This window comes from Engystomops pustulosus, chromosome 6, assembly GCF_040894005.1.
Source record: "Engystomops pustulosus chromosome 6, aEngPut4.maternal, whole genome shotgun sequence".
Classification (NCBI taxonomy): domain Eukaryota; kingdom Metazoa; phylum Chordata; class Amphibia; order Anura; family Leptodactylidae; genus Engystomops; species Engystomops pustulosus.
This window is the reverse complement of record NC_092416.1, coordinates 169,655,896-169,683,409: the sequence shown is the minus strand read 5'-3', so window position 1 is coordinate 169,683,409 and position 27,514 is coordinate 169,655,896. Positions and strand designations below refer to the sequence as shown.

General features: G+C 39.7%; 1 protein-coding gene across 3 annotated transcripts in view; it reads right to left on the bottom strand.

Moving 5' to 3' along the window:
• The window catches only part of ANKFN1 (ankyrin repeat and fibronectin type III domain containing 1), a 530,260-nt gene that overhangs the window by 21,896 nt on the left and 480,850 nt on the right, over positions 1–27,514 (bottom strand). For all 3 annotated transcript variants that reach the window (XM_072112310.1, XM_072112311.1, XM_072112312.1), the window contains one exon: positions 13,774–13,987. In XM_072112310.1, the coding sequence (XP_071968411.1) occupies positions 13,774–13,987 (214 nt within the window). The remainder of the gene's footprint in view (positions 1–13,773; positions 13,988–27,514) is intronic.

Sequence of the window (27,514 nt, the reverse complement as noted above, 5' to 3'; positions counted from 1 at the left end):
GGGGTACACAAGTCCAGATAAATTCCCCTTGATGGAACCGGATGGAAATTTGCCACGGGTCTGGCGCCTGCACCTGGTAAAGCAGTGGGCTGTCCACCTCCCGACCTCCCGAAAAGTAGTGGAGTAGTACTACCCTTAGCTTCACTAGGCTCATTCATATGTACCAATGACCCCTTTCCACCCAGAATTTTAAGTCATGTCAATGGGCACTGGTAAGCCAAATATATTCAGGACCCTAAACCCCAACTGTATTAAGGCATGAGGCTAGTTTAATGGTCCCAAACTTGGGTTCTTTTCTTTCGAACTTACAACTAAGTTTCTTTAGAACTTACTGTAAGTAAGCGTAAAAAAAAATTCCGCCCGGTCAGGACTGACATGGAGTAAAATATACAACACGGCCGAGCCCAGAACTGCAAATCTTGTGTGGCAGCGCTGACATTTATACCTTGTTCACCTGTCCATAGGCCCCTGTTCTCTTGTAATTTGTCTGCGCCATGTACTACGTGTTACGCCAGTTGACATGCCATCTGAGCCGCCGTAAAGCTGGCGACACCACAGAACACTGTACATTTTCATAAGTGCTTCCAAACAGAGGTGGGATCGGGTTTCCTAATGTAAACTGGAACGTTACGACGGGGGGGGGGGGTTGGAATATATTCGATGAGAACAGCTGAAAGGCGTCCGTCCAGTTTTTATTCGCCGCATTCAATTTTTTACAACTTTTTTTTTTTTTAATAAACCTTAATACTAAACAAACACGCGGCCATACGAGTTGTCAGGTCATTAAGCAGTTAATACGGCTAATTTTTTATTTCTGTTTTTATTATTAGATGTTGTGTTATGACCCCCCGCGGCTCCGAAAGGCGAATATTTAGAAAACGGTGGAAAATACGCCTTTTTGCGACTATTTATAACTAGAATGATGACTCACGCCACCAGCAAAAGCATCTTGACCACAAATACGCAGAGATTTCAGGCATCTAGTAAAAAAAAATGAAAAAAGAACCTGGGCTTACACACACACACACATATATATATATATACATGTATACGCTGTATCCTGCTAGAATTCCACAATGATGGGATTGAGTAACTGGGAGTCCAATAAACCCCGGAGCAGTTGCGAGGAGGACATTACCAAACCTGAAGGAGCTCACTGTTCTGCCCAGACTCCATCCCCAAGGCACCGCTGTATTTTTAGTGTGTGGCTGAATGATGTCTCTATGTGCGCTCAACGCACAGGACTTAAGCGACTACAGGGCCCTCCTGCATAGTCACTAAACCGAGGAGCTCAGTTTTACAGGGTCCACGACTTACAGCAGCAGGGGGATAAATCTTTCACATTACATCTGTGTCTCCAGTGTTTGGCTGAGTACACAGAAGGGGGGAGACGAAAAAAAAAAAAAAAGGCAATGAAATCATATAGAAACTATGTGTGTATATATATACACTATATCTATATGTATAATATACAAGTACAATATATCTATATGTATAATATACAAGTACAATATATCTATATAAGTATAATATAAGTACAATATATCCATATGTATAATATATAAGTACAATATATCTATATGTATAATATACAAGTACAATATATCTATATGTATAATATACAAGTACAATATATCTATATAAGTATAATATAAGTACAATATATCCATATGTATAATATATAAGTACAATATATAAGTATAATATATATATCTATACGTATAATATATAAGTACAATATATAAGTATAATATATATATCTATACGTATAATATATAAGTACAATATATCCATATGTATAATATATAAGTACAATATATAAGTGCAATATATCCATATGTATAATATATAAGTACAATATATCTATATGTATAATTTATAAGTACAATATATACATATGTATAATATATAAGTACAATACATATAATAAATATCTAAATGTACACAATATATCTATATGTATAATAAAATATATTATAGTATAAAGTATAATATATACATATATATGTATATATATTGAATATTTCTATATGTAGAAAATATATAAGTATAATACATTTCTATAGATACACAATGGGGCACATTTACTAAGGGTCCGTCGGACGCATTTCCATCGGGTTTCCCGAATTTTTCTGTTTTGCACTGAATTGCCCCGGGTTTTTGGCGCACGTGATCGAATTGTGGCACATCGGTGCCGGCTGTCATGCAGCACAAATCGGGGGCGTGGTCATCAGACAACCCGACTGATTTGGACAAACCGCGGAATTTAAAAAACAAATTGTGTCGCAAGACATGCACTCACATACGCCGGGAAGAAGAAGGTGAACTCCGGGGACCTGAGCGTGGAAGCGACACATGCAGGATATCGGGCACACGATCTTAGTGAATTGCGGCAGCGCCGTATCCTCGTCGCACATTCTGGATCGCCGGCGCCAACGGGACAGGTAAGTTAATGTGCCCCACTGTGTCTGAACGTTACGCCTCAATTCGCTGTGTGTTTTTTCGCGCGTCTTTACAGATGTTTGCGTCCGATTTATTATACAATTGCGCCTTTAATAACACGCCAGTTCTGACCTCTCTTTGGAAAGGCAATGGTAGGATTAGCACCTTTTTTCACATTTGCACCCAATAAGACTAAAAAAAGACAAATGAGGAACAAAAAAATAGAGCTCAGAGAAGGGGGGAATAAGAGAAATGACCCCCAATATATCTATATATATAATATATGAGTATAATATACACTCACAGGCCACTTTATTAGGTACACCTGTCCAACTGCTCATTAACACTTAATTTCTAATCAGCCAATCACATGGCGGCAACTCAGTGCATTTAGGCATGTAGACATGGTCAAGACAATCTCCTGCAGTTCAAACCGAGCATCAGTATGGGGAAGAAAGGTGATTTGAGTGCCTTTGAACGTGGCATGGTTGTTGGTGCCAGAAGGGCTGGTCTGAGTATTTCAGAAACTGCTGATCTACTGGGATTTTCACGCACAACCATCTCTAGGGTTTACAGAGAATGGTCCGAAAAAGAAAAAACATCCAGTGAGCGGCAGTTCTGTGGGCGGAAATGCCTTGTTGATGCCAGAGGTCAGAGGAGAATGGGCAGACTGGTTCGAGCTGATAGAAAGGCAACAGTGACTCAAATCGCCACTCGTTACAACCAAGGTAGGCAGAAGAGCATCTCTGAACGCACAGTACGTCCAACTTTGAGGCAGATGGGCTACAGCAGCAGAAGACCACACCGGGTGCCACTCCTTTCAGCTAAGAACAGGAAACTGAGGCTACAATTTGCACAAGCTCATCGAAATTGGAAAGTAGAAGATTGGAAAAACGTTGCCTGGTCTGATGAGTCTCGATTTCTGCTGCGACATTCAGATGGCAGGGTCAGAATTTGGCGTCAACAACATGAAAGCATGGATCCATCCTGCCTTGTATCAACGGTTCAGGCTGGTGGTGGTGGTGTCATGGTGTTGGGAATATTTTCTTGGCACTCTTTGGGCCCCTTGGTACAACGCCACAGCCTACCTGAGTATTGTTGCTGACCATGTCCATCCCTTTATGAGCACAATGTACCCTGTAACATCTGATGGCTACTTTCAGCAGGATAATGCGCCATGTCATAAAGCTGGAATCATCTCAGACTGGTTTCTTGAACATGACAATGAGGTCACTGGACACAAATGGCCTCCACAGTCACCAGATCTCAATCCAATAGAGCATCTTTGGGATGTGGTGGAACGGGAGATTCGCATCATGGATGTGCAGCCGACAAATCTGCGGCAACTGTGTGATGCCATCATGTCAATATGGACCAAAATCTCTGAGGAGCTTCCAGCACCTTGTTGTATCTATGCCACGAAGAATTGAGGCAGTTCTGAAGGCAAAAGGGGGTCCAACCCGTTACTAGCATGGTGTACCTAATAAAGTGGCCGGTGAGTGTATATCTAAATATATACAAAATATCTATATGTATAAGGTATATAAATATATAATATGTAAAAAGATTTCGAAAAACACATTGGGGCACATTTACCAAGGGGTTTCCCGACAATTTCGCTGAATTGCCCTGGGATTTTGGCTCATGCGATCGGATTTTGGTGCCGGCTTGCACGCAACAGAAATGGGGGGGGCGGGCCGTCGGACAACCCGACGGACTCGGACGACGCGCGTGATTTAACAATTAGACGCACTTACAAGCACCAGGAAGAAGAAGGTGAACTTGGGAGGAGGAACTTGGGTGCACAAGCCACGTGAATCGCGCTGGACCCGAATCCTCGTCAGACAAAGCACCACGGGATCGCAACAGGACCAGGTAAATTAATTTGCCCCAATATATGAATATATTATGACCTTTATTTTAAATATTTCAATGATCTATTTAGAAAAAAAAACAAGTCCAGTGAGCAGGCAGCACTCCAAAAGTATGTGGAAAAGGGTATGCTAGACGCTAGATCCGACCTAAAACTGCACTTTAGTCTGTGCCTGAATGGGTGCGGGCTATGGGTAGTGTGCAGGTGTGGAGCATGAATGCCCTGCGCCGGCCCACTCAATATGGCTTTTATCCCTTATCATGTCTTTAGGCTTCCTGAAAGTCATGCTTGATAGTAAAGGGAACCTATCACCAGGAATGTCAATGTTAGCTATTGTCAGCCTATGTTATGCTGATTTTAAAAATGCCTTTGTCGGCATTCTGAATTGCACAAAAAAAACAAAACTAAACTAAATATTACCTTATATACTCGAGTATAAGCCTAGTTTTTCAGCACAAAAAATGTGCTGAAAAACCCAAACTCGGCTTATACTCGAGTCAAAAAAATAAATATATCTAAACTCACCTTTCCGGCGACCCCTGTATATCTTCTGTGTGATCTGTCCGGCAGCGGCGGCAGGCTATATATACTGGGGCAGGGGCTGGCAGGCTAAATACACTGGGGCAGGGGCTGGCAGGCTATATGCACTGGGGCAGGGGCTGGCAGGCTATATACACTGGGGCAGGGGCTGGCAGGCTATATACACTGGGGCAGGGGCTGGCAGGCTATATACACTGGGGCAGGGGCTGGCAGGCTATATACACTGGGGCAGGGGCTGGCAGGCTATATACACTGGGGCAGGGGCTGGCAAGCTATATACACTGGGGCAGGGGCTGGCTGGCTATATACACTGGGGCAGGGGCTGGCTGGCTATATACACTGGGGCAGGGGCTGGCTGGCTAAATACACTGGGGCAGGGTCTGGCTGGCTATATACACTGGGGCAGGGTCTGGCTGGCTATATACACTGGGGCAGGGGCTGGCTGGCTATATACACTGGGGCAGGGGCTGGCTGTCTATATACTGGGGGGGCTGTGACCAATGCATTTCCCACCCTCGGCTTATACTCGAGTCAATAGGTTTTCCCAGTATTTTGTGTTAAAATTAGGGGCCTCGGCTTATACTCGGGTCGGCTTATACTCGAGTATATACGGTAATTATATTATATATTATAAAATTTAAAAAATAACTTTTATTCTTTATAAAATTTTAATTATATACAATTTATTTATACAAATAAATTACATGTTATAAACAATATTATCCATTATATTCCTCCAGGTATTATAATCATTATTTTAATTTATTTGTATTATTAATTGATATTATTACTTAGAATTCACCTTTTTATTATCATTTTTAATGATAATAATAATTAATTGTTAATTATTTTTTTTTATAAGACTTTATCCTTCATAATAATAGTAACAATAATAAAGGAAATCTACCATCAGAATCCATCCTGATAAACCAGGGACATTACTCATAGATTCAGGCACCGGGACTGTGGTATATTTTGTGGTATATATTTCTTATCTATGGCTTCCTACTAAGTTTTGCATTATGCTAATGAGTCTGAAGGGCTCTGGGGGGTTTTACCAAAGCCCCTTCATGCTCTGACTTCACAAGCTGTTATTATACTGTCTCATAGCCCCCCACCCTCTCCCACAGCACTTCCCCCACCACCATCTGCTGTAATCTAAAATGGGAGGGGTAAGTGCTACTGTACAGTGTAACAGCCTGTGAAACTACAGCATGGATGAATCTAAACTCTCTCCTGCGAGCTATAGATCGGCACCTACACCCCATTCAGAAGTTATATATATCAGGTTATCTTTTTAGCAAGTCGGTTGTCCATGCAATGTCTCGCACCCATGCTGGATCGGGTGTAAAGAGACTAAGGGGCATTTTTACTTAGGGCTTTGCTCCAGTTTTCGGACTAGGTCAGACTATGCACATTCTTTCAAATGCAAACTGCTCGCACATGTATTTAAGAAGTGTCCAAGACACATTTGTGTCACACTTGACCGTTTTTTGGCGCGGCTGCACTAGTCATCATGCGAAACAAATTTCTGCACTTAAGGGGCGTTCCGGTGCTCAGTCAGACTGTGCTGATCCATATTTTACATGCAAAGTCCAAGAGAAATGTGTCCCACGCCCCTTGTTAAGGTGGCACCCAAAAAAAAGTGGTGCTCTCTGTTGGGGTAGTGCAGGGGGCGCCAAATTCATGAGGAATGAGCGCCAGAAATCCTGAATCTGGCGCCCCCTGCACATTACACAGACAAACTGCACATAGTACAGTTTGCACTTGTCTTAGTAAATGTGCCCCTATATTTTTAGGTATCAGGTCCTAATGGTCCTACTAATATCACCCCTAATGCTGCCCCACATATTGCTGTAGGTGGTGCCGCCTGAGGCAATGGGCTCAACTCACCTCATGAATGTAAGATCCCTGACAGTAGGGCTCTTGTAATGGTCCGATAGACCTTCTCACTCATTACCATAATTTTAATTGTTAGTTTTAGAAGGAAGGAGGCCATGGGTAACAAATATAAGAAGATTACCACAGGCACAGTGCCCGGATCTATGAGTAATGTCCCCGGTTTATCGGGATTGATGTTGATGGTAGATTTCCTTTAAAGGAAACCTACCACCACGGATCTACCAATTAAGGTAGATCCGGTGGTAGGTGTATCTAACGAATGTAAGGATTGCCCTTTTTAGGGCTAATCCTTTAGTCCCTAAAATCTTTTAGAAAGTTTAATGGCCTTGCTATGCAAATTTTCTAAAGAAGCTACTGGGGCGTGGAGTAGCCAGAGCTGAGGCTAAATGGTACGGCTACTCCACGCCCCAGTAGCCTCTTTCACCCTTTTACCAGATATCTTCAGCACGCAGCTACAAGGAGCTGCACGTACTCGTCGGTGAGGCCGGAGTTCTGTGCAGAACTCCGACTTCACTGATGAGTGTGCGCAGCTCCTTGTATCTGTGCACTGAAGATGTCTGGTAGGAGGATCTAAGAGGCTACTGGGGCGTGGTGTAGCCTCAGCTCCGGCTACTCCACGCCCCAATAGCCTCTTTTGAAAATTTGCAAATTACCCTGATTAAAGATTAGAAAAGATAAAGGGGATTAAAGTATTAGCCCTAAAAAGGGCAATCCTTACATGTGTTAGATGCACTTACCACCGGATCTACCTTAATAAGTAACATCAAAATTTTTTGTCTCGAGCGTCACACTAGTATCTAAAAATCACATGATTACCACCAAAAAAATTTGAGCTGGGGTATGTGGTTTTCTTACTTTATGAACATTTCATGGTCTCGAACACAAAGAGCAGTTCAAGTGCTTGCAGAAACGTTGACGACGTTGAGAAATGTAAGTAATTGTCCTCTCCGCTGCTAGGAGGCTAATTTATAAAAAAAATACCCTCAACAAAGACGAGTCCTTACGTCCAGATTACCCAGACTGTAAATAATGGGGGACTGCCAGGAGCTGCTACTCGCCGAGCCCTTTCCCCAGATCTTCATCAGTCTGTAGAGTGATTTTAGCTCCTTACCCGAGTGCGTTCCCTCTTAATGGAGATCTGTCTGCGAAACAGAAACTCTTTTCAGCATCGAGCAAACTCCTATTTGTCTTCTCGCTGTAGCAAATTTTTTTTTTTTTTTTTTTTCTGTCGAGAGAGAACCCAACGCTGAAATGAGTTAATGGGCTGTGGAGCCTTTCAGACAGCTATAGGTAGAAAGGATTAAGTATCAGGATCATATTGTTGCTGTGTAATGTGTCAATGGGAAAAAATATTCCACTTTCTGGAGCCTGTAATGACTTGTTCAATCAAGTTCCAAGGCTCTTGTTCTAAAAATAAAAAAAAGTAGCAGTCCTGGAAAAAACCTGACGTGTGTTATCTGACAACTACTAATATTAGGGAATGAGTAGTAATCGAGAAAGAGTATTTTTTACGTGAATACAGGCGGTCCTCTACTTAAAGGGGTATTCCGGGAATATGAACGTCTTACACAAAAAGCCATGATGATATAAATAAATGAATACAACAATAATCAATGTCATTAGTCACAAAACGGAGCTTAAATAGTCTGATTTTATGATTTACAAAATTGATGGCCTCTCTAAAGTAGGTGGAGTTATCACTAAGATGGCCGCCACTGGAAACTACAAGTTCCATGATCCTTTAGTTCTCAGTAACTCCTCCTCCCTCTTATGCTCTGCTCCCAGTGATGATGTAACAGGTTTTCTTGCTCTGTTACCATAGTAATGATGTGTAACTGCCATCACCACAACACTGGCCATACTGGATGCGCTGCAACCTACTGACTACAGCCAAACATAGTGGTGATCACATGACCCTGCCCAGGCAGGTACAGGACATGTGATGTGGACATGTGACCAGCGGCCCTCTTCTTTTCTGCGACGGACTAACGGAGGAAACTAACGGACTGATTAAAGGGCCAGTAGCATTTTAATTCTCCATTACAGTCTATGTCAACAGCAATATTTGCTAAGGGGAGCAAAATTTTAAATAACAACTAATTACACATTAGCTTATATTTTGAGTGCCCACTTGTATATGAATTATGCTGATTCCTGGAATACCCCTTTAAGGACACCCGACTTACGGACGACCCCTAGTTAAAGACGGACCCCTCTGACCTCTGGTGACCTCTCTGGATGTTACTATAGTCCCAGACTGCAATGATCAGCTGTAAGGTGTCTGTAATGAAGCTTTATTGATAATCCTTGGTCCAATTACAGCAAAAAAATTTGGAAACTACAATTATCACTGGGGCAAATTTTTTTTTCTGGATCTACAATTATAAAATATAAAGTTTCAACTTACATACAAATTCAACTTAAGAACAAACCTATGGACCCTATGTTTTATGTAACCCTGGGACTGCCTGTAGTTTGTTTTCCACTATTTATATGGCAGACAATACTTACTAATTTTATTACTGATTCTTATATTCTGTTAGGAAATGTGAATTTAAAGGGGATCTGTCATATGTAAAATGCTAGAGGCCGCAGCCCTTATCAATGTCAATCAATCTCCTGTAGACAGAGCTTGTCTGATATGTAGTTAAAGGCTCAAACTTGAGTGATTTTGCTCAGCTGCCTCTCGATCATCTCATTATTCAACTATAAAGCTTCACTGGGGCTGGGTTTCTCTGCCAGTGATTTGATTTACCTACCTTTGTGTTTATTTTGCCTGACCTGGATTTGAGTTGCCTACCTTCTGCTTTGTTTTTGACCACCGATTGACTGCTGATTTTGTACTGCTCTGCCGTCTGGTTGCATTTTAGATTTCTACCTCTGACCACTGTTTTGGATTACAGTTTTGTCTTTGTTGTATTATCTAGGTTTACACACCTTGACTTTGGCTTGTCCTTCCCCCTATCCCTCACATTATGCAGTGTATGGGACAATGGGGCAGATTTACTTACCCGTCCTGACGCTATCCCTGAGGTGCGTTGTCCGATGAGGATTCGGGTCTGCCGCGATTCACTAAGGTACAATTTCCTGCATCTGTCGCTTCCGCGCTGAGGTCCACCGGAGTTCCCCTTTTTCTTCCCGGTGCATGTGAGTGCTTGATCTTGGGACACAATTCCGTTTTTAAATTCCGCTGTTTGCCCGAATCCGTCGGGTTGTCCAACAGCACGCCCCCCAATTACTGTCGCTTGCAAGCCGGCGCCGATGCGCCACAATCCGATCACGTGCGCCAAAAACCCGTAAATGAGCCTCATTGGGGGTCATTTAATAAGGGCCCGAATCGCGTTTTCCCGACGTGTTACCCGAATATTTCAGATTTGTGTCGATTTTCCCTGTATTGCCCCGGGATTTTGGCGCACGCGATCGGATTGTGGCGCATCGGCGCTGGCATGCACGCGACGGAAATCGGGGGGCGTGGCCGAATGAAAACTCAACGAATTCGGAAAAACCGCTGCATTTTTTAAAAAAAAGTGTCGCGGAGCTTGCACTTACCTTCGCTAGGAATAGGCCGGTGAACTTGAGTGCGTTCCGATGCTCTTCAGCGCAGCAGCGCCACCTGGTGGACGTCGGAGGAACTGCCTTAATGAATCCCGGTCGGACCCGAATCCACCGCAGAGAACGCGCCGCTGGATCGCGCATGGACCGGGTAAGTAAATCTGCCCCATTGTCTCCAAGTAGTCCTGGTATTGGTGGCATCTTGCCAGGAGATGCCAGAACAAAGCACCAGCAGATAAGGCAAATGATCTCAGGGCCGAGGTTACGCTGGGTGGAGATGAAGTAAACTATGGGCCAAAGGTAAGGGCAGGCAACAGTTCATAATAAGTTCGGAGCAAAAGTTATACAGTAGAGCCTGTAGAGGAACACAGAAAAGCAAGTTAATTGAGGAAGGTGCCTTTTATTTCTAGGGTGGGCACACTTAGGGGCACACTTTCTTGGTTCATGCGCATATGGGGAGACTACCTGTAATTGTTTCTTTTTGGGAAGCAATAGTGACGGATTTGCCTATAATGCATCACAAGGAACCTCAAAAGGTCCTGGAAACCAGGGTGGCCCCACACAGTGGTGGAATGAAGGTTCATCCAGATCAGTGGTTCAAATAACAGCCAGTTGAGGGCATTAAGAAGAAGGGGCATTGTTCCTGCCTGCTCCTAGGTGTGATGCAGGGGTGACACTACAGTGGTACCAGCCAAAGCGGCTACTATGGGGCCCGTAGTGTCAGGGGGGCCCCAGCATCCGGCCTGACACACTAAAGAATAAAGGATGTGCACCATTATATACATAATATGTCAAACACATTGTACATCATAATATGTATATAACAGTGAAATCTTCTACAGTACACAGTCGGGGAAATGTCAGGGGAGGCGACAACAGGACTAAGAATCTCTCATCTCTAGCTTCCTGCCATCTACTTGCTCCATGTGGTCTACAGTCTGCGGTCTGACCCCCAAGAGCCCCCATGTAGACCTTTCCTTGGCTGGCCTAGTTCTGATCCAGGTAGACAAATTTGAGGTGATAGGCTCAGCCCACGGACCTTATGACAAACCTCGTAAACATATGGAGTTTTTGTAGTGTATGTGGCGCAATGTAAACAGTGTATATGTTTATAGAGCGGTTAATCTAACGCTTCCTTAGTGACTCACGTTTTGTAGACCCTTGTGTTTCCTTACATTCCGATCAATTCCTTTATCATCAAAGCACAAAAGAGAAAAAAAAAAACCTTCGACAAGTCCTTACATAGTAAAGAAACGGGAGAGAGAATAAAATAAACCACAAACCTCCAGAACATTTACCGCTAAATCAAGTGACCTACTTCAACCACATCAAGGAATGCAAAAGCAAACAACTTGAGGTGCACGGGACCATGTACAAACCCTACAGAAATCCCAACTTTTCCCGAAATATAAATAAGCAAACACCTATTCTTCACCAGGAGGCCATGTTCCTTCTTCGAGACTGAGCGTAGGTCATCGATGTAGATCCAGGCGGTATTATTTTAGCTTCTTAGATGAATTGTTGCTTTTTTTCATGCTCGGCTCCGAACCGTAGACCTGGAGAAGGGGTGGATTGCCCTCACACTTCTTCCACCACCTGTCTGGAACTGTTTAGAGGGGAGGGTTTTTTCGTTTAGTGGTTTTCTGGTTAAACTGACTTAGTGGTAAATTGGGCTTCTTTGAAGTGGCGAGGCCTGTAACATTTACTGTATACACTGCAGCCAGTCGCTGTTATTCCTCATTAGTAGGAGAAGGGAATTAGAGGATTACAACCGTTGAGCTCGGAAGACTGCTCCGACAAAAAAAAATCAAACCATACATATAGGGCGAGTTATGACTTTTACTTTTAATTGCACAAAAATTATATGGCCCTAAAGGGATGGTGTTTGATGGGGCTGTAAACCTGGTGTCCCTGCCAATCAGTGGTGGCAGCACTGGATTAGAGTAGATCCCAGATCACTTCGATGCGAGCGGTGGCTGCAGGATGGCGGCTATGCTACTGGTGGTGCTGTCTACTACCGGCTCCGTCAATATGGCAAATCGGCTAATTTGCGCCCCTAATGAATGCCTAACGATGACCTATCCTATGGATAGAGGATAACAATCTAATTGGTCAAGCCTATGCCCCCCCCCCCCCTCATCCCCTCACCGGTCTCATTGTACAGGTGGCAGGTTGTTTATGAGAGAGAGCGCCAAGTACCGTGTTCAGAACTTGCGTAGCTTTACATGGAGTAGAAGGACTAAGCAGGCCAGCGTTGTGGTGCCAGGAGCCCAGTGTTTAAGTGGCAGTACTCCAGTGTTTAGTACCAGTAGCCCAGTTTTTTTAGTGGCAATAGCCCAGTGTTTAGTACCTGTAGCCCAGTGTTTTAGCGGCTGTAGCCCATTAATTCAGCAGCAGGAGCCCCATTGTTATGGTGGTAGCAGTGGCTCCTCTGGTGACCTCTACATACATGGCACATCACTGCTGAGGTCAGTCAGTGCTGTAGGTTTGTGTAGAGGTCATTTCTGAGGTCATTGATTGAAGGTTGTTTTCCTTTAAGAAAATACTGCAGCAAAACATCCCAGAAATCAGTGGGTATAACTTTCCATTCCTCTACAGTACCTCGCAAGGTTTTGGCTTGGAAGTGTGGACAGATGTGTGACTTGAACATACCACGTGGGACTTGGAATGCTACCCCTGTCCTCCCTATATAGTAGCTGAACCCCAAAGAGTTGACTAATTTACCCAAAGTTATATCTGCCCCCAATCCACGGGGATATGATATGGTATCTCCGAGGAGCCACCCATTTGGGAAGTTGGGGAACATAAAGTCTAGACAAAAACTGTTGAGTGGTTACCTTGGCTCTTACCTGCTCTTTATTGGCTTTTGGATACTTTATTGCTTTCCTCCAGCAATGATAGAGGCATCCAGCTTAAAGGAAATTTACCACCATGATGAAGGATTGTAAAACAAGTACACCTACATGGTGGTGTGTGTCCCATCTTATGTTAGCTTCCTTTGCCCTTATTTTTAAGAAAAGAAATTACTTTAAACATTATGCAAATGAGCCCGAGGGGCTCCAGGCTCCAATAAAACCTATGCAGCCTGGAGCCCCGCAGGATAATTTACATAATTCTAAAAGCCTTCTTTTGTATAAACCAGGGCATAAGAAGCTAAAAGAAAAGTGGATTCTGCCAGAGAGGGTACACAACAGTATGTTATGGTGCTTGGTTTACAACCCTTCATCCTGGTGGTAGATGCCCTTTAATGGGAAGGAGCTAATGGGTGACGATGGTAGTCTAAATCTCTTGTACTAATCTGGATGCAAGGTTTTACTTTCTCGTCACTTCTGTGTGTTCTGATTGGCTTCTGGGTATGAGATCTAGGAATGACCTAAACCCACTCACCCATCCAGTTGGGGGTTGGTAACAGATAATAATAGATAAGAACCCCATGGACCTCCCATATTTGCTGTGGATCTTACCACTTGTAGTCTTCCTCCGGTGCAGCTCTGGTGAGGGTGATGGGGACGGCAGACAGTCCAGGTGAGAGGAGGTGGAGTTATTTTTTTTCTGATTTTGCTCTTCGGAGAGGTCGAGAAATCTTGTGATGGGTAATCCAGCGACGGGCTGCTTGTATCTTGCATACTGGAGGGCATCCATGATCCAGCGCATTTCACGCCAAATCTCATCTGTTTGCTGCAAAAGATGATACACTATAAGTACAATAGCTGCATAGTAACAGTATAGCTTCATAGTAACAGTATAGCTGCATAGTAACAGTATAGTAACAGTATAGCTATATAGTAACAGTATAGTAATAGTATAGTAACAGTATAGCTATATAGTAACAGTATAGTAACAGTATAGTAATAGTATAGTAACAGTATAGCTATATAGTAACAGTATAGTAACAGTATAGCTATATAGTAACAGTATAGTAATAGTATAGTAACAGTATAGCTATATAGTAACAGTATAGTAACAGTATAGCTGCATAGTAACAGTATAGTAACAGTATAGCTATATAGTAACAGTATAATAACAGTATAGCTGGATAGTAACAGTATAGTAATAGTATAGTAACAGTATAGCTATATAGTAACAGTATAATAACAGTATAGCTATATAGTAACAGTATAGTAATATAGTAACAGTATAGTAACAGTATAGCTGCATAGTAACAGTATAGTAACAGTATAGCTATATAGTAACAGTATAATAACAGTATAGCTGGATAGTAACAGTATAGTAATAGTATAGTAACAGTATAGCTATATAGTAACAGTATAATAACAGTATAGCTATATAGTAACAGTATAGTAATATAGTAACAGTATAGTAACAGTATAGCTGCATAGTAACAGTATAGTAACAGTATAGCTATATAGTAACAGTATAATAACAGTATAGCTGGATAGTAACAGTATAGTAATAGTATAGTAACAGTATAGCTATATAGTAACAGTATAATAACAGTATAGCTATATAGTAACAGTATAGTAATATAGTAACAGTATAGTAACAGTATAGCTGCATAGTAACAGTATAGTAACAGTATAGCTATATAGTAACAGTATAATAACAGTATAGCTATATAGTAACAGTATAGTAACAGTATAGCTGCATAGTAACAGTATAGTAACAGTATAGCTATATAGTAACAGTATAATAACAGTATAGCTGGATAGTAACAGTATAGTAATAGTATAGTAACAGTATAGTAATAGTATGGTAACAGTATAGCTATATAGTAACAGTATAGTAACAGTATAGCTGCATAGTAACAGTATAGTAACAGTATAGCTATATAGTAACAGTATAATAACAGTATAGCTGGATAGTAACAGTATAGTAATAGTATAGTAACAGTATAGCTATATAGTAACAGTATAATAACAGTATAGCTATATAGTAACAGTATAGTAATAGTATAGTAACAGTATAGCTATATAGTAACAGTATAGTAACAGTATAGTAATAGTATAGTAACAGTATAGCTATATAGTAACAGTATAGTAACAGTATAGCTATATAGTAACAGTATAGTAATAGTATAGTAACAGTATAGCTATATAGTAACAGTATAGTAACAGTATAGTAATATAGTAACAGTATAGTAACAGTATAGCTGCATAGTAACAGTATAGTAACAGTATAGCTATATAGTAACAGTATAATAACAGTATAGCTGGATAGTAACAGTATAGTAATAGTATAGTAACAGTATAGCTATATAGTAACAGTATAATAACAGTATAGCTATATAGTAACAGTATAGTAATATAGTAACAGTATAGTAACAGTATAGCTGCATAGTAACAGTATAGTAACAGTATAGCTATATAGTAACAGTATAATAACAGTATAGCTGGATAGTAACAGTATAGTAATAGTATAGTAACAGTATAGCTATATAGTAACAGTATAATAACAGTATAGCTATATAGTAACAGTATAGTAATATAGTAACAGTATAGTAACAGTATAGCTGCATAGTAACAGTATAGTAACAGTATAGCTATATAGTAACAGTATAATAACAGTATAGCTATATAGTAACAGTATAGTAACAGTATAGCTGCATAGTAACAGTATAGTAACAGTATAGCTATATAGTAACAGTATAATAACAGTATAGCTGGATAGTAACAGTATAGTAATAGTATAGTAACAGTATAGTAATAGTATGGTAACAGTATAGCTATATAGTAACAGTATAGTAACAGTATAGCTGCATAGTAACAGTATAGTAACAGTATAGCTATATAGTAACAGTATAATAACAGTATAGCTGGATAGTAACAGTATAGTAATAGTATAGTAACAGTATAGCTATATAGTAACAGTATAATAACAGTATAGCTATATAGTAACAGTATAGTAATAGTATAGTAACAGTATAGCTATATAGTAACAGTATAGTAACAGTATAGTAATAGTATAGTAACAGTATAGCTATATAGTAACAGTATAGTAACAGTATAGCTATATAGTAACAGTATAGTAATAGTATAGTAACAGTATAGCTATATAGTAACAGTATAGTAACAGTATAGCTGCATAGTAACAGTATAGTAACAGTATAGCTATATAGTAACAGTATAATAACAGTATAGCTGGATAGTAACAGTATAGTAATAGTATAGTAACAGTATAGCTATATAGTAACAGTATAATAACAGTATAGCTATATAGTAACAGTATAGTAATATAGTAACAGTATAGTAACAGTATAGCTGCATAGTAACAGTATAGTAACAGTATAGCTATAAAGTAACAGTATAATAACAGTATAGCTGGATAGTAACAGTATAGTAATAGTATAGTAACAGTATAGCTATATAGTAACAGTATAATAACAGTATAGCTATATAGTAACAGTATAGTAATATAGTAACAGTATAGTAACAGTATAGCTGCATAGTAACAGTATAGTAACAGTATAGCTATATAGTAACAGTATAATAACAGTATAGCTATATAGTAACAGTATAGTAACAGTATAGCTGCATAGTAACAGTATAGTAACAGTATAGCTATATAGTAACAGTATAATAACAGTATAGCTGGATAGTAACAGTATAGTAATAGTATAGTAACAGTATAGTAATAGTATGGTAACAGTATAGCTATATAGTAACAGTATAGTAACAGTATAGCTGCATAGTAACAGTATAGTAACAGTATAGCTATATAGTAACAGTATAATAACAGTATAGCTGGATAGTAACAGTATAGTAATAGTATAGTAACAGTATAGCTATATAGTAACAGTATAATAACAGTATAGCTATATAGTAACAGTATAGTAATAGTATAGTAACAGTATAGCTATATAGTAACAGTATAGTAACAGTATAGCTGCATAGTAACAGTATAGTAACAGTATAGCTATATAGTAACAGTATAGTAACAGTATAGCTGCATAGTAACAGTATAGTAACAGTATAGCTATATAGTAACAGTATAATAGCAGTATAGCTGGATAGTAACAGTATAGTAACAGTATAGCTATATAGTAACAGTATAATAACAGTATAGCTGGATAGTAACAGTATAGTAACAGTATAGCTATATAGTAACAGTATAATAACAGTATAGCTGGATAGTAACAGTATAGTAACAGTATAGCTATATAGTAACAGTATAGTAACAGTATAGTAACAGTATAGCTATATAGTAACAGTATAGTAACAGTATAGCTGCATAGTAACAGTATAGTAACAGTATAGCTATATAGTAACAGTATAATAACAGTATAGCTGGATAGTAACAGTATAGTAACAGTATAGCTATATAGTAACAGTATAGTAACAGTATAGTAACAGTATAGCTATATCGTAACAGTATAGTAACAGTATAGCTATATAGTAACAGTATAATAACAGTATAGCTGGATAGTAACAGTATAGTAACAGTATAGCTATATAGTAACAGTATAATAACAGTATAGCTGGATAGTAACAGTATAGTAACAGTATAGCTATATAGTAACAGTATAGTAACAGTATAGTAACAGTATAGCTATATAGCAACAGTATAGTAACAGTATAGCTGCATAGTAACAGTATAGTAACAGTATAGCTATATAGTAACAGTATAATAACAGTATAGCTGGATAGTAACAGTATAGTAACAGTATAGCTATATAGTAACAGTATAGTAACAGTATAGTAACAGTATAGCTATATAGTAACAGTATAGTAACAGTATAGCTGCATAGTAACAGTATAGTAACAGTATAGCTATATAGTAACAGTATAATAACAGTATAGCTGGATAGTAACAGTATAGTAACAGTATAGCTATATAGTAACAGTATAGTAACAGTATAGTAACAGTATAGCTATATAGTAACAGTATAGTAACAGTATAGCTGCATAGTAACAGTATAGTAATAGTATAGTAACAGTATAGCTATATAGTAACAGTATAATAACAGTATAGCTATATAGTAACAGTATAGTAATAGTATAGTAACAGTATAGCTATATAGTAACAGTATAGTAACAGTATAGTAATAGTATAGTAACAGTATAGCTATATAGTAACAGTATAGTAACAGTATAGCTATATAGTAACAGTATAGTAATAGTATAGTAACAGTATAGCTATATAGTAACAGTATAGTAACAGTATAGCTGCATAGTAACAGTATAGTAACAGTATAGCTATATAGTAACAGTATAATAACAGTATAGCTGGATAGTAACAGTATAGTAATAGTATAGTAACAGTATAGCTATATAGTAACAGTATAATAACAGTATAGCTATATAGGAACAGTATAGTAATATAGTAACAGTATAGTAACAGTATAGCTGCATAGTAACAGTATAGTAACAGTATAGCTATAAAGTAACAGTATAATAACAGTATAGCTGGATAGTAACAGTATAGTAATAGTATAGTAACAGTATAGCTATATAGTAACAGTATAATAACAGTATAGCTATATAGTAACAGTATAGTAATATAGTAACAGTATAGTAACAGTATAGCTGCATAGTAACAGTATAGTAACAGTATAGCTATATAGTAACAGTATAATAACAGTATAGCTATATAGTAACAGTATAGTAACAGTATAGCTGCATAGTAACAGTATAGTAACAGTATAGCTATATAGTAACAGTATAATAACAGTATAGCTGGATAGTAACAGTATAGTAATAGTATAGTAACAGTATAGTAATAGTATGGTAACAGTATAGCTATATAGTAACAGTATAGTAACAGTATAGCTGCATAGTAACAGTATAGTAACAGTATAGCTATATAGTAACAGTATAATAACAGTATAGCTGGATAGTAACAGTATAGTAATAGTATAGTAACAGTATAGCTATATAGTAACAGTATAATAACAGTATAGCTATATAGTAACAGTATAGTAATAGTATAGTAACAGTATAGCTATATAGTAACAGTATAGTAACAGTATAGCTGCATAGTAACAGTATAGTAACAGTATAGCTATATAGTAACAGTATAGTAACAGTATAGCTGCATAGTAACAGTATAGTAACAGTATAGCTATATAGTAACAGTATAATAGCAGTATAGCTGGATAGTAACAGTATAGTAACAGTATAGCTATATAGTAACAGTATAATAACAGTATAGCTGGATAGTAACAGTATAGTAACAGTATAGCTATATAGTAACAGTATAATAACAGTATAGCTGGATAGTAACAGTATAGTAACAGTATAGCTATATAGTAACAGTATAGTAACAGTATAGTAACAGTATAGCTATATAGTAACAGTATAGTAACAGTATAGCTGCATAGTAACAGTATAGTAACAGTATAGCTATATAGTAACAGTATAATAACAGTATAGCTGGATAGTAACAGTATAGTAACAGTATAGCTATATAGTAACAGTATAGTAACAGTATAGTAACAGTATAGCTATATCGTAACAGTATAGTAACAGTATAGCTATATAGTAACAGTATAATAACAGTATAGCTGGATAGTAACAGTATAGTAACAGTATAGCTATATAGTAACAGTATAATAACAGTATAGCTGGATAGTAACAGTATAGTAACAGTATAGCTATATAGTAACAGTATAGTAACAGTATAGTAACAGTATAGCTATATAGCAACAGTATAGTAACAGTATAGCTGCATAGTAACAGTATAGTAACAGTATAGCTATATAGTAACAGTATAATAACAGTATAGCTGGATAGTAACAGTATAGCTATATAGTAACAGTATAGTAACAGTATAGTAACAGTATAGCTATATAGTAACAGTATAGTAACAGTATAGCTGCATAGTAACAGTATAGTAACAGTATAGCTATATAGTAACAGTATAATAACAGTATAGCTGGATAGTAACAGTATAGTAACAGTATAGCTATATAGTAACAGTATAGTAACAGTATAGTAACAGTATAGCTATATAGTAACAGTATAGTAACAGTATAGCTGCATAGTAACAGTATAGTAACAGTATAGCTGCATAGTAACAGTATAATAACAGTATAGCTGGATAGAAACAGTATTGCTGCATAGTAAGAGTATAGTAACAGTATACAGGCGGTCCCCTACTTAAGAACACTCGACTTACATATGACCCCTAGTTACAAACGGACCTCTGGATATTGGTAATTTATTGTACTTTATCCCTAGGCTACAATAATCAGCTATAACAGATATCACAGGTGTCTGTAATGAAGCTTAAGTGTTAATCCTGGTTCTTATGACAACCCAACATTTTTTAAAATCCAATTGTCACAGAGACCAAAAAAGTTCTGGCTGGGATTACAATGATAAAATATATAGTTCCAACTTACATACAAATTCAACTTAAGAACAAACCTACAGACCCTATCTTGGTATGTAACCCGGGGACTGCCTGTAGTAACAGTATAGCTATATAGTAACAGTATAGTAACGGTATAGCTGCATAGTAACGGTATAGCAGCAGTATAGTAATATAGCAGCCGTATAATATAGCAGCAGTAGCAGCAGTATAGTAATATAGCAGCTGTATAATAATATAGCAGAAGTATAATATAGCAGCAGTATAGTAATATAGCAGCTGTATAATAATATAGCAGCCGTATAATATAGCAGCAGTATAGTAATATAGCAGCTGTATAATAATATAGCAGCATAATAAAGCAGCAGTATAGTAATATAGCACCAGTATAGTAATATAGCAGCAGTATGGTAATATAGCAGCAGTATAGTAATATAGCAGCAGTAGCAGCAGTATGGTAATATAGCAGCAGTATAGTAATATAGCAGCAGTAGCAGCAGTATGGTAATATAGCAGCAGTATAGTAATATAGCAGCAGTAGCAGCAGTATGGTAATATAGCAGCAGTATAGTAATATAGCAGCAGTAGCAGCAGTATGGTAATATAGCAGCAGTATAGTAATATAGCAGCAGTAGCAGCAGTATGGTAATATAGCAGCAGTATAGTAATATAGCAGCAGTAGCAGCAGTATGGTAATATAGCAGCAGTATAGTAATATAGCAGCAGTAGCAGCAGTATGGTAATATAGCAGCAGTATAGTAATATAGCAGCAGTAGCAGCAGTATGGTAATATAGCAGCAGTATAGTAATATAGCAGCAGTAGCAGCAGTATGGTAATATAGCAGCAGTATAGTAATATAGCAGCAGTAGCAGCAGTATGGTAATATAGCAGCAGTATAGTAATATAGCAGCAGTAGCAGCAGTATGGTAATATAGCAGCAGTATAGTAATATAGCAGCAGTAGCAGCAGTATGGTAATATAGCAGCAGTATAGTAATATAGCAGCAGTAGCAGCAGTATGGTAATATAGCAGCAGTATAGTAATATAGCAGCAGTTGCAGCAGTATGGTAATATAGCAGCAGTATAGTAATATAGCAGCAGTAGCAGCAGTATGGTAATATAGCAGCAGTATAGTAATATAGCAGCAGTAGCAGCAGTATGGTAATATAGCAGCAGTATAGTAATATAGCAGCAGTAGCAGCAGTATAGTAATATAGCAGCAGTATAGTAATATAGCAGCAGTAGCAGCAGTATAGTAATATAGCAGCAGTATAGTAATATAGCAGCAGTATGGTAATATAGCAGCAGTATGGTAATATAGCAGCAGTATAGTAATATAGCAGCAGTATAATAATATAGCAGCAGTAGCAGCAGTATGGTAATCAGCCTTTCCACAGATTTATTGGATACTTTTGGGTTTTGTCCGGCATTCCTTACTTTTACTTCCATGTTTGGCCAAAATGGAGACATTTTTATACAGATAATATGTGTTATTTATCATCAGAGGATAAATAATTAAGAGCTAAAGGGAACCATAAATCTGTCGCTTCCCTGCACTGGCCCGACTGAGTTCACCAACTTTTTTGTGGTGCACCTTTAACATAGGGCGTGAGACAGACTTTGCATATTAAATCAGGCGATCGGTCCGACTGAGCACCGGAACGCCCCCTAATTTATGTCACATGGAGGCTGGTGCAGCTGTGCCACAAAAGGGTCACGTGCGACACATTTGTGGTGCAGACACTTCTTATATACCTGTGCAAGGAGTTTTAGCCTACAAGAACGTGCAAACTCCTACAGAAAGCTACTTAGTAAGTGTGCCCCATTGTATTGTAGGCTTTTTGGGGCACTATCTGTCTCTGAGCAGACTGAGGCATGTTCTCCGTGGCTGCTCCATGATTTCCATAACTATACCATATTTACCTAGCCTTCCCCTGCTCTCTGTAATGTGCGGTTTGTGGAATGACTGTTGTACAGTTTTAATGTATGATCACACACATGTTCCTGTGGTTTGTGGTCAGTGCTGAAGATCACTGTGGTCTGCACAGATGATTTATTCCTTACAAGGTATGCTACAGCTGCTTTTTATTAGCCTGGAACCAGGGGCGATCAGCAACACGAGATACTCTGTGCCGACGTGTGGACAATGATAGGCAGTGAGATCCAGGCACCGGCTGGATGTGGGGGCAAAAAAAAACGCACGTATCGGTGAGTCCAAAACTGATGTGAAAAATATTATCCGGTGGCTTTGAAAGAACCTTCTGTGTGGGTAGAAAATTGCCAATTTTCATGGTATTAAGCTGAAGTTTTGATAGGGCCAAAATCAATATAATCAGTTTTTGCAGTTTTAGTTGGGGGAAAAAAAGAAATCATGGCCCAGGACACACCGTAAAGGTGACCATGAATATTCAGTCACAGACAGCTTGACTTCCACGTCGGACTGAAGTTGCTTGGGTCCACCTAAAAAAGTAATTTTGGCATCCATCCTCCATCAACATCTAGGTAAAGGAATTTGGTTGCCTACAAATTGGGTTGTCTTCTACTCTATATATGGCCCACAAGAGTTCTAGATGATCCCAACGTATCCCAAGATGTATCCAGGCTCTGTCCCAACATTGGACTCAGGGGCGTAACTTTAGGGGGTGCAGAGGTTGTGATCGCACCTGGGCCCAAGAGGTTTAGGGGGCCTTTATGGTGTCACTTTACCATATGAGAAGACTAATGCTATAAACCATACATAATAGTCGGGGGCCTGGCACAGACTTTGCACTGGGGCCCATCAGCTTCTAGTTACGCCACTGATTGGACTCCAGTGTAGGTTTCCATGGGGAGGCTCTTGATGCCTACAAATGCATTTTACACCCCCCAACATATAAAAACCATGGGAGTCATTTACTAAGGGCCCGATTCGCATTTTCCCGACGTGTTACCCGAATATTTCCGATTTGCGCCGATTTCCCCTGTATTGCCCCGGGATTTTGGGGCACGCGATCGGATTGTGGCGCATCGGCGCCGGCATGCGAGCGACGGAAATCGGGGGGGGCGTGGCCAAACGAAAACCCGACGTATTCGGAAAAAACGCCGCATTTAAAAACGGAAAATGTGTCGCTCGGGACGCACTTACCTTCACTCCGCCGGCCTCGGTGAATTCCAGTGCGTTCAGATGCTTTTCAGCGCAGCAGCGCCACCTGGTGGACGGCGAAGGAACTACCTTAATAAATCCAGGCCGGACCCGAATCCAGCGCAGAGAACGCGCCGCTGGATCGCGAATGGACCGGGTAAGTAAATCTGCCCCCATTTGTCTACCAATTTTGCCCGTTTTGGCAAATTTAGTGCCGTGACTTGACAACCATAAAAACTTTATTAATATTAAGTTTAAGACTTAAACATTTTTCATAGGTAATGTGTAAGATTAACCACTGTTAGATTAAGGAAAAATGATGGATGATTTTGGTCAGCTACAAGTTACTGAGGGGAACAGAGACCCAATTGGTGTATCTTTTTGTCATACATCTGCATCAGACATTAAAACTTCGAAATAAATAATAAACATGGGGGAATAGTTCAGAAAAAGTTTAGAAAAAAATCGGCAGGCTATAGCTAGTGCGCAGGCCACGCCCCTTCACGCCCATTTAATGTGGAGGGGAAAATAATTACGATTATTTCAGGGCTCGTATGTCAAAAACCTGGTGTGCAACTCCTGATAAATGTCCTCCATGAACTCTGGGGAAGGTTTGTGTCCAATACTAAAATGTATAACCTAAGTTTTTATCAAGCAATATTATCTGAGTACTGTATGGCGGAAATGATCTGTGACCCAGATTACAGTATTTTGATGCTATGTAAGGGTATTATCTTCACTGTATTAACTATTTGGTAAGGATATAGCAATTTTATTTGTGTAAGGTAGGGCACTATTTTGTCATGGTATGTGAATATTTTATTGCATCTCCTTGTCACAGAGGTAGTCAAAGTAGGTTGCTCATCTACTTCTCAATCATCACATAATAACAATAATAGTGTTTGCGTGGGTTTCCTCCGGTTTCCTCCCACACTCCAAAACATCTTTGTAGGTTGATTAGATTGTGAGTCCCATTGGGGGCAGGGACTGATTTGGTAAGCTCTGTGCAGCGCTGCATAATCTGTGTGCGCTATATAAATGAAGGACTTATTACTATTATTATTATTAATAGCAATAAAGCTCACTTGGGGCTGGATTTAGCTGCCAGTGATTTGGTTGTTTCCTACACTTGCTGGCATCTGTTGCCTAACATGGACATTTATTGCCAGAACTATGGATGTGTTTCAACAGAACCCTTTGCTCTCTGATTCTGTACTGCAATGCCATTTGTTGTAACCTCATTGTGTAACTGGATTCTAGCTTTGATTAGTATTTTGTATCTGACATACTAAATTGGGAGCCATCAATTAGGTTTGTCATCAAGTAGGCAGAAATAGACTTCTTTCCTCCTAGACGTCTAGGAGATCATAAGAATATGGACAGGAAGGTAGAGTTGTCATATTCCTCATTATAACCGTGTGACCGGAGCCGGTCTAATCATCATCAGTAACTGTGATAGGAGTTTGTTCTTTTCCAAAGAAGCATCTGTTGGTACGTCCCATGCCCAGAATGGTGATTCTGGGTGACCCTAATATTTACCCTGTTAAACCTTCCAAGGAACCACCAAGAAACTCCTGGAGTGGTGGGTCCTGTGATCCCACCGGAAAGCAGAGCAGGGCCTTCCAGTTAGGTCCTGACTCTGATTGCTTCCGGCAGACCAAGGCCAGTCATTAACGCCTGCATGCCCACTAGGTCATAACCACTCCTTATGAGTGATTGAAGGGTCATGCCAATAGGGTCCGCACTACTCCCCGACCACTCATAGGCTGCACAATGACTAGGTTATGACTAGAATGACTTCAGAGAACATCCATCTGTAGAAGCCAGGAGGACATAGGACATCACATGGACAGTCCTGCATCATGCTGGCCGGTTCTCCCCGCTCCCTTGAGGCTCCCGACCTCTTCATTACCACCTGCATGCCCACTAGGTCATAACCACTCCCATATGAGGGATTGAAGGGTCATGCCATGGAGGTCCGCACACCTCCTCGACCACTCATAGGCTGCACAATGACTAGGCTATGCAATGACTTCAGAGAACATCCATCTGTAGAAGCCAGGAGGACATAGGACATCACATGGACAGGCCTGAATCATGCTGGTCGGTTCTCACCGCTCCCCGAGGCTCCCGACCTCTTCATTACCGCCTGCATGCCCACTAGGTCATAACCACTCCCATATGAGTGATTGAAGGGTCATGCCATGGAGGTCCGCCCACCTCCTCGACCACTCATAGGCTGCACAATGACTAGGCTATGCAATGACTTCCGAGAACATCCATCTGTAGAAGCCAGGAGGACATAGGACATCACATGGACAGGCCTGAATCATGCTGGTCGGTTCTCACCGCTCCCCGAGGCTCCCGACCTCTTCATTACCGCCTGCATGCCCACTAGGTCATAACCACTCCCTTATGAGTGATTGATGGGTCATGCCATGGAGGTCCGCACACCTCCCCGACCACTCATAGGCTGCACAATGACTAGGCTACGCAATGACTTCAGAGAACATCCATCTGTAGAAACCAGGAGGACATAGGACATCACATGGACAGGCCTGAATCATGCTGGTCGGTTCTCACCGCTCCCGGAGGCTCCCGACCTCTTCATAGAAGGTTTAGTTGGGCAAGTAGAATATGTCTCATCCTAGTAGGGTGGCGTAAAGGTGGCTAACCATTTTAATGTGCCATCTCCTGACTTTTGTACTTCATGAAACACTCATATTGCCCATGGAGTAAGAATTTGGGAGCCTCTTTTTCCTAGAATTCTATATTGGGCCTTTTCTTCATCATTCCTTTTAGAACTCTATAAATAAACTGACAACTAGGTGTAAGCACTTGTGGGCGTGTCCCTACACAACAGATACTGTCCAATCAGCGCTTGGAGTTTCAAACTATGTAGGGATACACCCCCTTACAGGTAACACCCAGTTGCCTATTTACTTTCTAGAAGAAACAACATGGATAATAAGAAAAGATGATGTAGAACTCGGTATTTACATGTCGGGAGAAGTGATATGACTATTTTTAGCCGCGAACACCAATAATAATAATAATTATAGCTGTTATTATTATTTCTTCAGTGATTTAAGCCAATTTGATGAATATCAACAAGAATCATTTCTGGGCAAGTCTTTGTAGCCAAGGAAAATAATGTGGGCGGACTGTCTGTGTCTCGATATAGAAATCCACGTATACATTGAGTTACTGTTAGCTCCGTGTGTGCTCTCCGCTCCCACTTGCAAATTTATTTAATTAAAATGTGGCGGCTTTTGCATATACGGGGGATAATGATGCTATTGTTAAGTAATAAGACATGACAGGATGCCTTTTATTAAGCTGTTTACCCAGGCCTCGGGTAGGCCGGGAGGCACAGAGTCAAAGGCCAAGTGATTTCAACCATCCGAGACGTGCTGAAAAGTGCCAATAAAACACAGTGGAGTGTGTTCCTCGTGATGTATTTTGGACCTGGGAATGAAGGCGAGCCAGCGGAGAAGGGCGTGCTGTAAACCTGAAATCTAATAGGGATGTGTGCACCAATCCTACGGGCTCAGGTGAGACTACAAGGAGGGCAAAAACCCACTTATTTTTAGAATTTTGTTAAGTTATTACGAGCACAATCTAAAGAATGTAACCGGCTCGTGTTGTATTCAGTAGCCTATTAATAAATAATGTCTTTGGCACGTTCCCGGGGATAGAAACTTTCCAAAATATTTCTTGATTAAAGCAAATTCTATTAATACCAAGGACCGTGAGGAAATCCAAGTTGCGAAACGAAAAGGAAATGAAAGGTAGAAAATAAAAACTCAATACG